At 35.7% G+C, this 14,918-nt stretch overlaps 2 protein-coding genes across 3 annotated transcripts in view; both read left to right on the forward strand.

The window, feature by feature from the left end:
• The window catches only part of SPAG16 (sperm associated antigen 16), a 1,067,980-nt gene extending 1,054,463 nt beyond the window's left edge, over nucleotides 1-13,517 (forward strand). For both annotated transcript variants that reach the window (XM_024981576.2, XM_024981577.2), the window contains one exon: nucleotides 13,155-13,517. In XM_024981576.2, coding sequence (XP_024837344.1) covers nucleotides 13,155-13,330 — 176 coding nt within the window. In that variant the 3' untranslated portion in view covers nucleotides 13,331-13,517. The remainder of the gene's footprint in view (nucleotides 1-13,154) is intronic.
• A 592-nt stretch (nucleotides 13,518-14,109) lies between these two features.
• The window catches only part of VWC2L (von Willebrand factor C domain containing 2 like), a 214,373-nt gene continuing 213,564 nt past the window's right edge, over nucleotides 14,110-14,918 (forward strand). The window contains exon 1 of the mRNA XM_059877143.1: nucleotides 14,110-14,819. The gene's annotated coding sequence lies outside the window, so the exon portion shown is untranslated. The remainder of the gene's footprint in view (nucleotides 14,820-14,918) is intronic.

Consider the following 14,918-nt stretch of genomic DNA (forward strand, 5'->3'; position numbering starts at 1 on the left):
AGGCTCCTCCATCCATGGGATTTTCCAGGCAGGAGTACTGGAGTGGGGTGCCATTGCCTTCTCCGAATTAGATGTTAGGACTGTGTATTTTCAGGTAATGAATTACAAAAGTTTGGAATTTAGACTAATCTGTGGTTTCAAAGACTTTAATGATTTTCTTATATACCTCAAATTATACTATCTTTAATTTATTTAGTCAATCAGTACTCAAAAGAACTTTCACATTTGGTCTCCCAGCCATTCTTTTCTCTCTCTCTCTCTCTTTTTTTTTTTTTTTTTTCTGGCAAGGGGTGAAGAGGTTACCATCAGGTTATAGTTCTTTGATCACATATTTGCATCTTCTTGACTGTAACTATTATTTTGCCATAGTGTAGGAAAGGATGAAGTTCTAAAAATAAGGATGCAATTATTAATCATTCACCATCTCAACATGAGCCAACAGAAACTGACATTATTTTCCTTCCCACAGACAGGACTCCACATTCAGGAAGGGGAATTCCCTTGTGATAAAGTTAATGATGCTGAGAACATCCATAAAGGGAAAAATTTCCAAAATATTAGAACTCTGACTTTTAAGCCGTAGTAAATATTATAGGTTAAGTGTAAGAGAAATACTGAGTGTTTTAATGCCTTTATAATAAAATTTAATAGTTTTAATTACTGTGTATAAAATATAAGCCTTTATAGGTCCTTTCTCTGCTTATGAACAATGAAGTTTATGATTTGCTCTGAACTTCAGTTTTCCATAGCTTACCTGATCCCCATTACTGAACTCAAACTAGATTTTCCTCTGACATCAGCAAGAGCTTTTCTGAAATGTTTGCAAAGCTCCAGGTGCATGGGTCCCTGAATAAATATTATTTCAACACTGATCAGCTGCCTAGGTGAAGACCAAGTTAGGAAAGAGGTCTACAAGGATTTCTTAATGAAAGCAGGTGGCTGTTGATAGCCTAAATAGGTTCAACAATTAGTTAGAACATTTTTAGGACTTTTGGTGCATCTCCCAAGGGATTTCTGTAATATTTAGAAGGCACTTGTTTAGGAAGATACTCATTCATGCTCCCCTAATAGGGAGAACATATTTTTAAAACTACATATGGTAAGACCAGAAGTTCTGTTTCTAGTAGGGAAAAACTTTAATTTTTGGATTTATTCACCTGCTGAATTTTAGGAATTTCTGCGATGTCAAAGAACTGCCTTCCTATATATGATGTGGTTTTCAAGTGTAATTCAAAAGACAATTACCATATTTATTTAGGACGAACCTATAAAACATACTCTGTGGAACAAAGTTAACTTAATAAATAACAGTCCATACCAAGTTTAAGTAAACTTTATCTTCATGCATTGTATGCATTAAACATATTATCTACTCTAAATAAGGTCAACATATCTGCTTGACTAGAGTCCCAAAATAAGATGTTGAAACTTTCCCACTATTGTCATTTTATGACACATGAGTTTCTTCCCTGATAAATTTAAAATGCATTTATTTTTCACCTGTATTTACACTTTGACTCAAATTAATCCTTGTTCAAGCCATACTACCTATATGAGAAAAGTTAAAACCTATTAGCAAGAGTATACATAGTAAAAAAAAAAATACTGTAAAGTTTAAACATTGTTACCAGCACTTAGGCAAATTAAATTCCCAAGAAATATTTTTTTCTGAAATGTATTTATTGGCAATAGGGTGTGAAACAAACTAAATCAAATTTCACATCTCCTTCAACGATGTTTTTGAAACTCTGAGTAATGACCCAGGTTGAGTCATTAATGCAAATCCTCAAAACTTAAATAGTTTCTTGATGCTTTTCATTTTGAGACATCTTTTAAAGAAACAACAGATGCCTCTCTACATGCAGTCTAAAAATCAATAGAATTAATCAATAACGCTCTCCACAGGTAATAAATGCTGAGAAGCATTTCTGCCTATCCATATTGATCGGGAGAATTGCTTCAGATTGGTTCTGATGTGTATAAAAATCATTTCCTTATTGATCAAAGCCTCCCTTCTCCACTCTGATATGATATTTCATATATGGCATACAACTGTTTTAGACTTCATTCATGTATATCTGTGATAAATTTCCTATGATTTGTGTATGAGACTAATTTGAATGAAATATAAATTGGGTGTTTTTGTTTCTGTGGGGAACCCATTGCTTGAAATTTATTTAAAGCATGAATAATCATGAGAAATTACTGAATTTATTCTAATGAGAAAGGTAATGATGTTCTTCATTCACATTTTCTTTATTTGTAATAAGCTTAAAATTTTTGAGTTTGCTTCTGTTTATTATAACAGAATTCCATTTATGCATACACATGCATTTATACAGAATAATGCTATTCCTGGTCGTATAAATAATAGAAAGCTGCATAGTTTTAGTCAACAGTTGACTCATATTGCTGGCAACTTATATTTTGGTTACATGATCAAAGATACAAGTGAACATTCTGACCTTTTAACTAATGTGTGTTGTATGTATATACATATAATAATAGGAAAGTATGTCTTCTAAATTAACTGTCTAATAATAAGTGTATAATTTTAATAGATATAGCATAGTTTCATTAAACAGGACTCTATGCATCTTTGATCCAAACAATTGCTTTGGCTAATAGTACATGATAATTCGTGGTTTATTTGGTAAATATTATTAGATCAATCAAGGACTTTTCCAAGAAAGCTCAAATTCTAATTCTTGATACATTAACTAGTGTTGTGAAGTATAACCAAAACCTGTTATAACATATAATATTGACAGGTCTGTCAATATAACTTGGTAAATTCCATAACCATATACTGCCTATTTTCCTCATCTGACTGTTCCATTACAAAATGGCATTATTCTGGTCAGTATATAAACTATTGTGGAAAGTACCACTACCTCCTTTATTTACTGAAAGGCTTCATTCATCTCATGACTTTCATTTGGAATTTCAGGGACTATGAATTATAGTCAAGTCCAAATATCTCTACTTTAGATAATTTCACTTTATTAATCTAACAATTTGATTTTTGTCTTTTTTTTTAATTCTGAAGGAATCTCTGATGCAAAACAAGTTGAAATTTTTCAACAAAAGAGAGTAGTTTTATTGGATAAAATATGTCCACTGTATTCAAAAATACTATTTGGGTGAGCTGAGGAACTGTCAGTCAACGTTGAAAGCATAAGTATCGGAAGGAAGGTGTACTCTGGTTTGTTTCCCCTAGAATAAAACTAAAGTTTATAACATCTTAACACTTACCTTTTCTGCTCACTAAGGCTATGATGAATCTTGGGCACCTGATTGGGCTCTATGAGCTCTAAAAGAACAAAAACTGCTTTCCTAGGTCTCTCATATATTCCCAGGAAGCTAATTATACAATAAGACTCCTGGAGTCAACAAGTACCATTAGGGTAACCATAGAAATGAAATTTTTGAAATATTTCTTGTACTTAAATAGAAATTAATTTCAAGTATTCCTGGGAGCAGGCATAGATTCAGCTGGAAACTGAAGCTGCACACCCAAGAGATATTTACTCTGACTCTGTTACATTTTAGTGAGTGCAGCTTAATCACAGTAGGAGAGACAACATTGGGCCAATCAATAAAAATTCATCTGGAGGTATTAGGGCATGACGTGGAGGATAAGAGCTTTAGCTTTTGAGTCATATAGTCCTCATTTCCAGATCCCTCCACTTTAAGCTGCGTGACTTTGGGGGAAGTTGCTTTTCTCTCTCTCATTTTCCTCCTCTATGAAGCAGAGTATGTGCTAGCATACTCTGTGGTTCATAATGTGAACCACAGGTATAGTTTAAAATTCTTAGTAGCCATGTTTTTTAAAAATCTGATGAAATTAATCTTAAAAGATTTTTAATTGAATACAGTGTATCCACTAGTATGGTGCTATGTAATCAATATAAAATGATTAATGAAATATTTTTCATTCTTTTTTCATATTGAGTCTTCAAAATCTGGTGAGCATTTTACGCTTGTAACACATTTCAGTTTGTACTAGCTGCATTTCAAATGCTCAGTCAGTGGCCATATATGAGTAGTGGCTACTATAATGGGTAGTGCAGGTATGTATTCACTTCATAGGGTTGTTGTAAGGATAAAATGAGATAATGTGTGTGAACTGTTTAGAATGGTGTGTGGCAAATACAAAGGACTAAAAAGGTAGTTGTGAAAACAGTTACAACTGAGTATTGACTGCAGCAGTGCTAAACTGGAGTGAAAAAGCAAAAGTATATGACATGATTCTGTTCTAGAGTAATCACAAAGTTAAGAAGGCAAGATAAATACTTAACTATAATGTATGGCATCTTATTACAATATGAATGTAAGAATAAAGTGCCATAATTGCTCAGAAGAGAAAGAAAGATTTTCCCCATTAGAGATGCCTGTACACCTTGGTGAGGAGAATCATTTTGAACTGGGATTTAATCAATGGATCAATTTTTCTTAGGAAGATAAGGTAAGAGACCATGAAGATGGGTTTCCTGGCTGGCTCGGACAGTAAAGAACCTGCCTGCATCATAGGAGACCTGGGTTTGATCCCTGGGTCAGGAAGATTCTCTGGAGAATAGCAACCCACTCCAGTATTCTTGCCTAGAGATTCATGGAGACTAGCAGGCTGCAGTCCATGGGGTCGCTAAGAGTCGGACACGACTGAGCGACGTCACTTTCACTTTTCACTTTCACGCATTGGAGAAGGCAATGGCAACCCACTCCGGTGTTCTTACCTGGAGAATCCCAGGGACAGGGGAGCCTGGTGGGCTGCCGTCTATGGGGTTGCACAGAATCTGACACGACTGAAGTGACTTAGCAGCAGCAGCAGGCTACAGTCCATTCGATCACAAAGAGTCAGACATGACTGAGGAGGATAAGAGAAGGAGGATAACACTTTAACCATGAAGACAGCTATTCTTTAACCATGAAAGGCAGAAGAAAATATTCTACCAGAGGAATAATAGAAGCAGTAATTCAAAAGTAGGGAAATGAAAAAATATACTTGAATATGATGGCAGATTTTTAACGGAGAACACAGAGTCCATGTAAGAGTACACTTGGGTGAGCAGATGCAGATTTGTAGTAGTGAAGAGGGCTTAAAAGCCCTGCTAAGATATTATGCTGTTACTCAGTGTAAAAAGGAAACAGTAAAAAGAGCACTGATTTGGAAGTCAAAGATCTGATTTTAACAAAGTTCCACAATTACCATGAATATATTTTCTTATCTTGGGCAAGTCGCTTCATCTCTGAGTATTCATAGTGAGGTGATTAGATCTAAACATAAAATACAACCTGAGCATGTTAAGAGTTGTAACAAATTCATGTTGTCACTGTTGCTGCTGTTTTGTTTTTGTTCTGTTCAAGTTTATGGTATTTGTTTTGGATGGGAGTGGCATAATTGAAGAACGCTTTAGGAGTTATTGTAGACAGATTTAAAACTAAAGAAAGTGTAACCAAAAAAATCACCTGGGGTTATCTTTTCAATGGTCCTAACATCTAAAATTAAGGACTTTTGATATTGTAAGCATAACAGTTGAAAATGGAAAAACTGTAGAAAAGAAAAGACACACGGATAAAGGCGAGGTTGAGGATGGAGAGGGATAAAAGGTATGAAACTGTCACTGCAGTTTGGAGTCTGAAAAACAGAATACAGTAAACAAAATTGAAATGGAAGAGCTAGACAGATAATTTTGCTGGAAATGTGGGAAGGGATGAATCCTTGAGTCTTTTTAGTTTAGTAAGTACAACATATACTCTAGAATGTGTGCATTTAAGAATTGATATATATGGAAGATGGCTGAGGAATGGAACATGGACTCACTTCCTTCCACAAATACAGCAAATATACAAGTAGAACAATTTCCACAGAACACTTATTGAATGCTGGTGGAAGACTTCAACCTTCCAAAAGGGCAAGAACACCTCCACATAACTGAGTAGGACAAAAGAAAAAGGTGGGGGGAAAGTCTAGATGGGACCTATGCCTCAAGGAGGGAGCTGTGAAAGAGGAAAGATTCCTGAACGCTGGGACTCACCTGACGGCAGATGAGCCTGGCTGGAGGGAGAGCTTTGGAGCCTTGGGGGAGAGCGAAGCAACCTTTATGCACAAGATAAAACAGTAATCCCACTCATGGGCATATATCCAGAGAGCTGATTTGTTAAGATGCATGCACCCCAGTATTTGTTGCAGCACTATTTACAATTGCCAGGACATGGAAGCAACCAGAGGAATGGTTAAAGAAGATGGGGTATATATTTACAATGGAATATTACTCAGACATTAAAAAAAATGAAATAATGCCATCTGTAGCAACATAAATGGACCTAGATATTATCATACTAAGTGGAGTTAAGTCAGATAAAGCCAAATATCAAATGATGTCACTTATATGTGAAGTATTAAAAAAAATGATACAAATGAATTTAACAGAAACAGTCCCACAGACTTTGAAAACAAACATGGCTAACAAAAGGGGGGAAATCAGGAAGGGGCTGAATTAGGAGTTTTGAATTAACATATATACACCACTATATAAAAATAAATATTCAAGAAAGACATACTGTATAGCACAGGGAACTTTATTCAATATTCTGTAATAACCTATTCAGGAAAAGAACCTAAAAAAGAATGGATACATGTACATTTATAACTGAATCACTATACACCTGAAACATGGGCTATATTGGCTATATTGGCTATATTCCAATATAAAATTGGCTAAATTGGCTATATTCCAATATAAAATAAAAATTAAAGAATTAATTGATGTGTGTGAAGAATGACTTCTGAAGACCATTGATGTTTAATGTTCAGAGTTTAACAGTATTAAAATGAACCCCCCCAAAAAAAATAAAAATAAAAAATAAAAAAATAAAATGAACCCGATAATTCTTTTCTTCAGTTTTAAGCATTAAATTTGTGTCTATAAGGAAATTCAGTGGCATTAACAGAGAAGCCCCAAATGTCACACTTATCTGAATTGTAATTTAAGAAAGAAATTTTAAAGTCAGTAAAAAGAAGCAAGGAGATCAAACCAGTCCCATCTTCAGGGAGATCAACCATGAATATTCACTGGAAGGACTGATACTGAAGCTGAAGCTCCAGTATTTTGGTCATCTGATACGAATAGACAACTCCTTGGAAACGTCTCTGATTCTGGGAAAGATTGAGGACAGAAGGAGAAGAGGGTGTCAGAGGGTGAGACGGCTGGATGACATCACTGATGCAATGAACATGAACTTGGGTAAACTCCGGGAGATGGTGATGGACAAGGAGGCCTGGCGTTTTGTAGTCTATGGGGTAGCAAGGAGTAGGACACGACTGGGCGACTGAACAACAACAAGAAAAGAAGCAAGAGTTTTTAAATAATAAATGTTTCAATTAAAATCCAAACTTTACCTTCTCTGAATCTCATTCTTCATTAGCTAAAAAGGGAGAATATCTACCTGTTAAGATTGAGTGCAGGACATGTGAGGTAACCGGTGGTGCTCTTGGTGCTCAATAAACAATGGCTACTGTGAGTTCATTCTAGCAGACCTGAAAGACGAACTCATCTCTTTTCTTTTCAAAAAATATTGTATATTTATTTCATACCACAACTCCTCTTACATCAAGCATATGTTGACTATTGATTATGCCATTTCATAATTAATGTCAAAAATATTGTAGTAGGTAATATGCAGATTTCCTAAACTTAAGTAGAATTTGTCTAGGTTAAGAGATGAGTGGTGAAAAGATTAAGGTAACTCGGGTATTTTTGGTATTTACTCTCAAATTGAATTTTCACACGTTTGTATCTAAAATCAAAAGGCTTCCCTGGTAGCTCAGACCGTAAGGAATCTGCCTGCAATTCAGGAGACCTGGGTTCCATATCTAGGTTGGGAAGATCCCCTGGAGGAGAGCATGGCAACCCACTCCAGTATTCTTGCCTGAAGAATCCCCATAGAATCTTTTGGGGCTTCCCTGGTGGCTCAGACAGTAAGGAGTCTGCCAGTAGTTTTTTAAAATGCCAACATTTTACTAACATTTGCACATTTTGTTAATATGCAATGAGTTTAAATTTTTGTTGGTTCACCCAGAGTGATTTCATATACCCAGATACAGTGTTACCACTTGATTTCCATGGGCTATTAGAGTTTATATACATCAAGAGATTCAAAGATTCAAGTTTTTATACCAAATCCAATTGAGACTGCTTTGTTCAAGATATTAAACCTGTATTTTTTTTCAAAAATTTTCTTTCTAAAACAGAGTATAAAGAAGCTCTATAATGTTAAGTATATTTAGTACTAAAATTTGAAAGAAATACTAATTTTTTTAAGATCTATTGGCTCATTTATTGGCTTTGAGTAAAGGCAAAATTAGCCAGAAGAAGTTGGCAAATTAATCCAAAGGAGTAAAATGAATAGCAATACAAGTTATCCTCATTCAAACTCATTGGTCAGCAAAGAAGATAGTGATTTAACTGACAAGAAATTATTCTGAATTATTGATAGATGAAAATAAATATTAAGTTTTTCAGAGATGTGTGGGTCAGAAGATAGTCATAATCATTCATTATTGATATCTACTGATTTACATAAAAAATAACACTTAGAAAATTATTTCAATCTTCTCCCTGGACTGCCTACTTTCTCCCTATTTGGTAAAAGTCTGGGCATCCTGATAACATAAATGTTAATCAAAAAAGGAGCAAGTCATTTTTTACATAATACATGTTGAAATATTTATATTTTTAAATACCTTTATTTTTAGATCATTGTTGATAAACTATAATGCTAAGTATTTTAATCATATACTGTACAGTTCAAGTTCAGTCGCTCAGTTGTGTCTGACTCTTTGTGACCCCATGAATTGCAGCACGCCAGGCCTCCCTGTCCATCACCAACTCCCGGAGTTCACTCAGACTTATGTCCATAGAGTCGGTGATGCCATCCAGCCATCTCATCCTCTGTCGTCCCCTTCTCCTCCTGCCCCAAATCCCTCCCAGCATCAGAGTCTTTTCCAATGAGTCAACTCTTCGCATCAGGTGGCCAAAGTACTGGAGTTTCAGCTTTAGCATCAGTCCTTCCAATGAACACCCAGGACTGATCTCCTTTAGGATGGACTGGTTGGATCTCTTTGCAGTCCAAGGGACTCTCAAGAGTCTTCTCCAACACCACAGTTCAAAAGCATCACTTCTTCGGTGCTCAGCTTTCTTTACAGTCAACTCTCACATCCATACACAACCACTGGAAAAACCATAGCCTTGACTCAATGGACCTTTGTTGGCAAAGTAATGTATCTGCTTTTTAATATTCTATCTAGGTTGGTCATAACTTTCCTTCCCAGGAGTAAGCGTCTTTTAATTTCATGACTGCAATACCATCTGCAGTGATTTTGGAGCCCAGAAAAATAAAGTCTGACAATGTTATACTGTACATCCATGTGATATTTGTGAAATGTGTGCATTTATAATTTAGTATAATCATTCTTATATACCACACTAAGTGACATTTTAAATAATCTATTTACTCAGGAATTGCATATTAGGAGTCAATGTTTTATTAAAATTTATAATGATTAAATATTTTGTTAAAATGTTATAAAATTTTAAAATAGAAATAATTTTTTCACATTTTTAAAAAGACATATTCAACATGAACATTGTTAGTACAAGTTTTCGTAAATCCTCATGTACTATTTAAAGTTTCATATATATTGCATTTTAATTCCACTGACCAAGTTTGATGTAGCTAAATCTTCTATCCTTCCTAAATTTTCATTAAGACTGTGACGTTGGTATGACAAATGATTCATCCTGTAGTTTATTTTTTATTGCCAGTCATCAGGATGTTTAGAAAGATAACTGTGCACATGTTTCTAAATACTTTCTAGAGATGTTACCAGTAGTCTGGGATTTTTTTTCTTTTGAGAGTACCACCCATCTCTCTCACACCAGTAGATACTAATGTAGTAATTGGTACATCCTGATTAGTAATTGATACATCCTGATTAGTAATTGACACATCCTGGTAAGTAATTTTGAAAATCTTCTAACCTATAAGCAATTACAGAGAAGGCAATGGCAACCCACTCCAGTACTCTTGCCTGGAAAGTCCCATGGATGGAGGAGCCTGGTAGGCTGCAGTCCATGGAGTTGCACAGAGTCGGACACGACTGAAACGACTTAGCAGCAGCAGAAGAAGTTAAGCATCCCAATTCCCAGTAAAACTAATTTTGATGCCAGACATTCTGTGCCATGTAATAATCCAATATACTTCATAGAGGTGATCAGATCAGATGAGATCAGATCAGTCGCTCAGTCGTGTCCGACTCTTTGCGACCCCATGAACCCCAGCACACCAGGCCTCCCTGTCCATCACCAACTCCCGGAGTTCACTCAGACTCACGTCCATCAAGCCAGTGATGCCATCCAGCCATCTCATCCTCTGTTGTCCCCTTGTCCTCCTGCCCCCAATCCCTCCCAGCATCAGAGTCTTTTCCAATGAGTCAACTCTTCGCATGAGGTGGCCAAAGTACTGGAGTTTCAGCTTTAGCATCATTCCTTCCAAAGAAATCCCAGGGCTGATCTCCTTCAGAATGGACTGGTTGGATCTCCTTGCAGTCCAAGGGACTCTCAAGAGCCTTCTCCAACACCACAGTTCAAAAGCACCAATTCTTCGGCGCTCAGCCTTCTTCACAGTCTAACTCTCACATCCATACATGACCACAGGAAAAACCATAGCCTTGACTAGATGAACCTTTGTTGGCAAAGTAATGTCTCTGCTTTTGAATATGCTATCTAGGTTGGTCATAACTTTTCTTCCAAGGAGTAAGCGTCTTTTCATTTCATGTCTGCAGTCACCATCTGTAGTGATTTTGGAGCCCAGAAAAATAAAGTCAGCCACTGTTTCCACTGTTTCCCCATCTATTTCGGGACTGGATGCCATGAGCTTCATTTTCTGAATGTTGAGCTTTAAGCCAACTTTTTCACTCTCCACTTTCACTTTCATCAAGAGGCTTTTGAGTTCCTCTTTATTTTCTGCCATAAGGGTGGTGTCATCTGCATATCTGAGGTTATTGAGATTTCTCCCGGCAATCTTGATTCCAGTTTGTGTAACATGATGTTAAACAGATAGATGGATACACACAATCTTACAGTCTTTTGAAAATGAGTTCAAGTAAACCTGCAAACCTCACCATGACCTTGCTGACTCAAATCTGTTCAAGCAAAGACACCTTTTTTAAATACCTGCAGCATGGTATTGTTGAATTATATTATGAAATAATATACTTCTGTCATCAAATTCCAATATTATTATTTTCTCTATTTTATTGATCAAATTTTCAGAAATTACTAATAACTTTTACAAATATTTTCAATTATAATTTTTAGAGATTTGACTCCAACAAAATGTTTAAAAGCTAAATTATTTCCCTTTTCTTTAGGGGCTTTGATTCTGCTTGGTTTTCTTTGCAAAAATAGACAATGATATTTACCACCTACTTTGTTATTACATGAAGATGAGACAAAGAAAGTCATTTGATTCTTAGGAAAGTCACAAACAACTGTCTATAGTGTAAGGCTGAAAGTGGAATCCATATGTAACGTCTCAGTCAGCAAAGACTTGGTAGAAGGGGCTTTGTAATAAATATTCATGTCTGCTGCTTTGGACACTCAAATCCATCCTAAGGATCTTTGCTGTGTCAGGCTTTGTTCTAGATGAAGAAGCCCAGTAGATACAAAGGCCATATCTTGCAAATAGGCCGTATTTATCATGGTCAATTTTACCATGTTTTAGAGACTATTCATGGCAATTTGGGTTATAATATGTGATTAAATATTTCACAGTGACCTTTATGGCAATATCATTATAGAATTTTTAACATGGAATGGTAAAGCTCTACTTTTACAGTATATCACCTACTTAACATTGGTCAAGAAGGTGTCACTGATAACAATGCTGTGCTAGATATGACAAACCGAATGACTAAAAAAACCAGACTCTGTATTCAAAGTGCTGGTGACTAAGTGTGTCTCCCTCCAATACCTAGGGTGTCGTCTTAAGCAAGTTATTTAGCCTTTCCAAACCTCTTTTTCTTCACCTATATAGGAGTTATTATTTTCTTTATCATTAGATATTGTAAGATTATCTGGAATTATAGATAGTAATTAAATTGACTAAATCTAGTGTACAACATGTTGAAAGAGTTTAATGAATTTTAAATGTTATTACTGGAATGATAATATATACCTTCTAAGTATGGTTACATAATCCCATGGACAGTACTAATATCACTTATGTAACCCACACACTGAGCTTATGTAGACATATTTTATTGCTTTTACTTACTTCCAAAATCCCTGATAGTTTGTGGCAGGATTTCTTTAATAAAAGTTTTAGTTGCAATTGTATGTGGATATGTTTTTCATTTTAAGGAAATTATTCACTCACAAATATATGGTATAAAAATTATGAGAATACTCTGTGCTATATTTAGCTCTTTTATGATACAAAATTTTAGTTTAACAGAATTTTGAATTAGACTAAAAATGCTAAGACATCTTTGAAATGAGGGTATTTATTTTCACTTTAAGTCCAAATAAAAGTTTGTTGGACTAATGAGTATCACAATTTTTAAAGTATAAATGCATATTATTATAGTTTTAAGCAGTGATGTAATATAATAAACAAATTTTAGTATAATAAACAAATTTAAGTATAACAAATGTTAAGTATAAATTATCCACTGTGTGTATATATTTATGTATGTATTAGTGTATATATTTATATCTTTGCCATAGATAGTTTTGAATCCTATTTTTAAAACTTTTCCAGAGATAATTCACTTGAAAAGAAAGGTTCATTGTTTACTTGCTTTCAATCTCATCTTCTCAAAATTATTTATTAATTCCAAATAGAAGGAGACTAGCAGGGCATTTTATGACCTTTACATATAAAATAGAGAAATCATTTAATCAAATAATCATGGGATTATTTCCTATACAACCAGGAATCAGTTCAGATTTGTTGACTGACATCTAACATGAGTCTGAATTATAGTTGAAACAAAACTGTATATTTTGTTGCTTGTAAACTGTTACTGCTTGAAATAAAACTTTGATTTCCTTTCTCTCTCCCTTCCTCTCTTCCCCTCTCTCTGTCAGGTCGAGTTTTAGCTCAGGCAAGTGGCAATGGGGTTATCCATTTGCTGGATCTTAAATCTGGGCAGATTCACAAACTGATGGGCCATGAGAGTGAGGCTCACACGGTCATATTTTCTCGTGACGGAGAGACTCTGTTTTCTGGAGGCTCTGACGGCACCATTCGAACGTGGTCTTGACGGTCAGTGTATCCCACTGGGAGGGTATTCCCTTTAAGGCTTGAAAATGCCTCATATTGTCCTAAACCAGTAAATAGCTGGTTAAATGTGTCAGCAGGTAACATTTACAATTTCCTTTAAAACTTGCTTTGGACATAAATGTTAGTGCTCATACAGTTACCAATAAAAAATAATAACTTTCTGCGCATTTATTTGTGTCTTTTCTTTTTTTCCCTCCTTTTGATAAGAATTCCGAAACAGAGAATCTTTGCTAGTGGTTTGGAAGAAACAGTTTTACAATGACGCCTAATGACAGACTAGATGAATTACAGGAGATTGATTTTGAATGTTAGAAAACAAACTGCAGGAGAACTAGGCTACTTAAAAAAAAAAAAAAGAATCAAGTCTAAACTGAAAGAGGATCTTAAGTGTAATTATGTATAGCACCGGGAAAGGCTTTCTACAAGCAAAGGGTCAAGTAGAATTTGGGAGCAAACGTTTTCACAAATTCTTTAACAATGATTGTGCTTTATCTGTTAATAATAATCAGAGACTGCAGGTGGCTTAAATCTAAATGCAAAGCTCTTCAGAACTTTCATCTCTGCAGCCCATGCAAGAATGCACTGGATATAGTTACAATGTTTTTTATTTAATTATTTAATTAGTGTTTTATTGTAATTTCAATGCAAATAAGTATCTCGCACGCACGTAAAATGCCTTTTCCCCCTCCTAACGCACGCATCCACAGTATAAAATGCGACTGCTTAGAGAATGCTCTAGTCTGATCTCAAGGAGCAGCTCGGGATTTCGACCTAGCTGGGCTCAGAAGCCAGTTGTTGGCGCTGTCCGTGGTGCTGAGGAATTCCCGGCTGCCAGCAGAATGAGCTCCAAATCAGCAGTCTACAAACTGCTCTCAGAGATGCAGAAACCCAGCTAAAGTTGCTCCTTTCCTTCACGTCCACAGTTAGTATTTTCTGGTGTGTAAGAGGGGATTCAAGCAACATATTGTGGATGATGCTGATGTTATTGCCGGCGGAGTGGGCTTTTAGCTACAGCATGCTGTTGCTGATTTTGATCCTCAGAGCCTAGCCAAATCACCTCTACTGCTGTATCAAACACTGTGTAAGTGAACTCATGTGTGGAGGAGGCATAATCAGCTGGGAAATTTCATAGAAGGATCTGGGAAAAGGCTAAAAATAAGTTCAACATGATTCTGCTCCTGGGGTCTGGATTGCTACAGGACCAGCATTGCTTCTTGCTTTGAATTCTGAAGACAGGTCCAAAGCATATTTCTTATGTGTGTCTGCTGTGTTTCTCTCTGGAAGGGCGGGAGACTGCTTCTTGACTGTATTTTGAAATGGGAGGTAGAATGGATTGCCTTTAATTCAAGCCTGAAAAATGTATTCTTTGGATAATTAAAGAGAAACTGCTTTCCTAACACAAACGTGATCTTTTAGTTCGTATTGGTCTGTGACCCCCACCACCACCATTTAACCTCCAGAGTGATTAGGTAAGTATATCTTATGACATGAGTTATGTTTGTTTTCTCAAAGAAATAGATGCAGTCATTTTAAATCATATGTAGCAATGTGGGGAGGGGGAAAGTTTA

The sequence above is a fragment of the Bos taurus genome, chromosome 2, assembly GCF_002263795.3.
Source record: "Bos taurus isolate L1 Dominette 01449 registration number 42190680 breed Hereford chromosome 2, ARS-UCD2.0, whole genome shotgun sequence".
NCBI classification, from domain to species: domain Eukaryota; kingdom Metazoa; phylum Chordata; class Mammalia; order Artiodactyla; family Bovidae; genus Bos; species Bos taurus.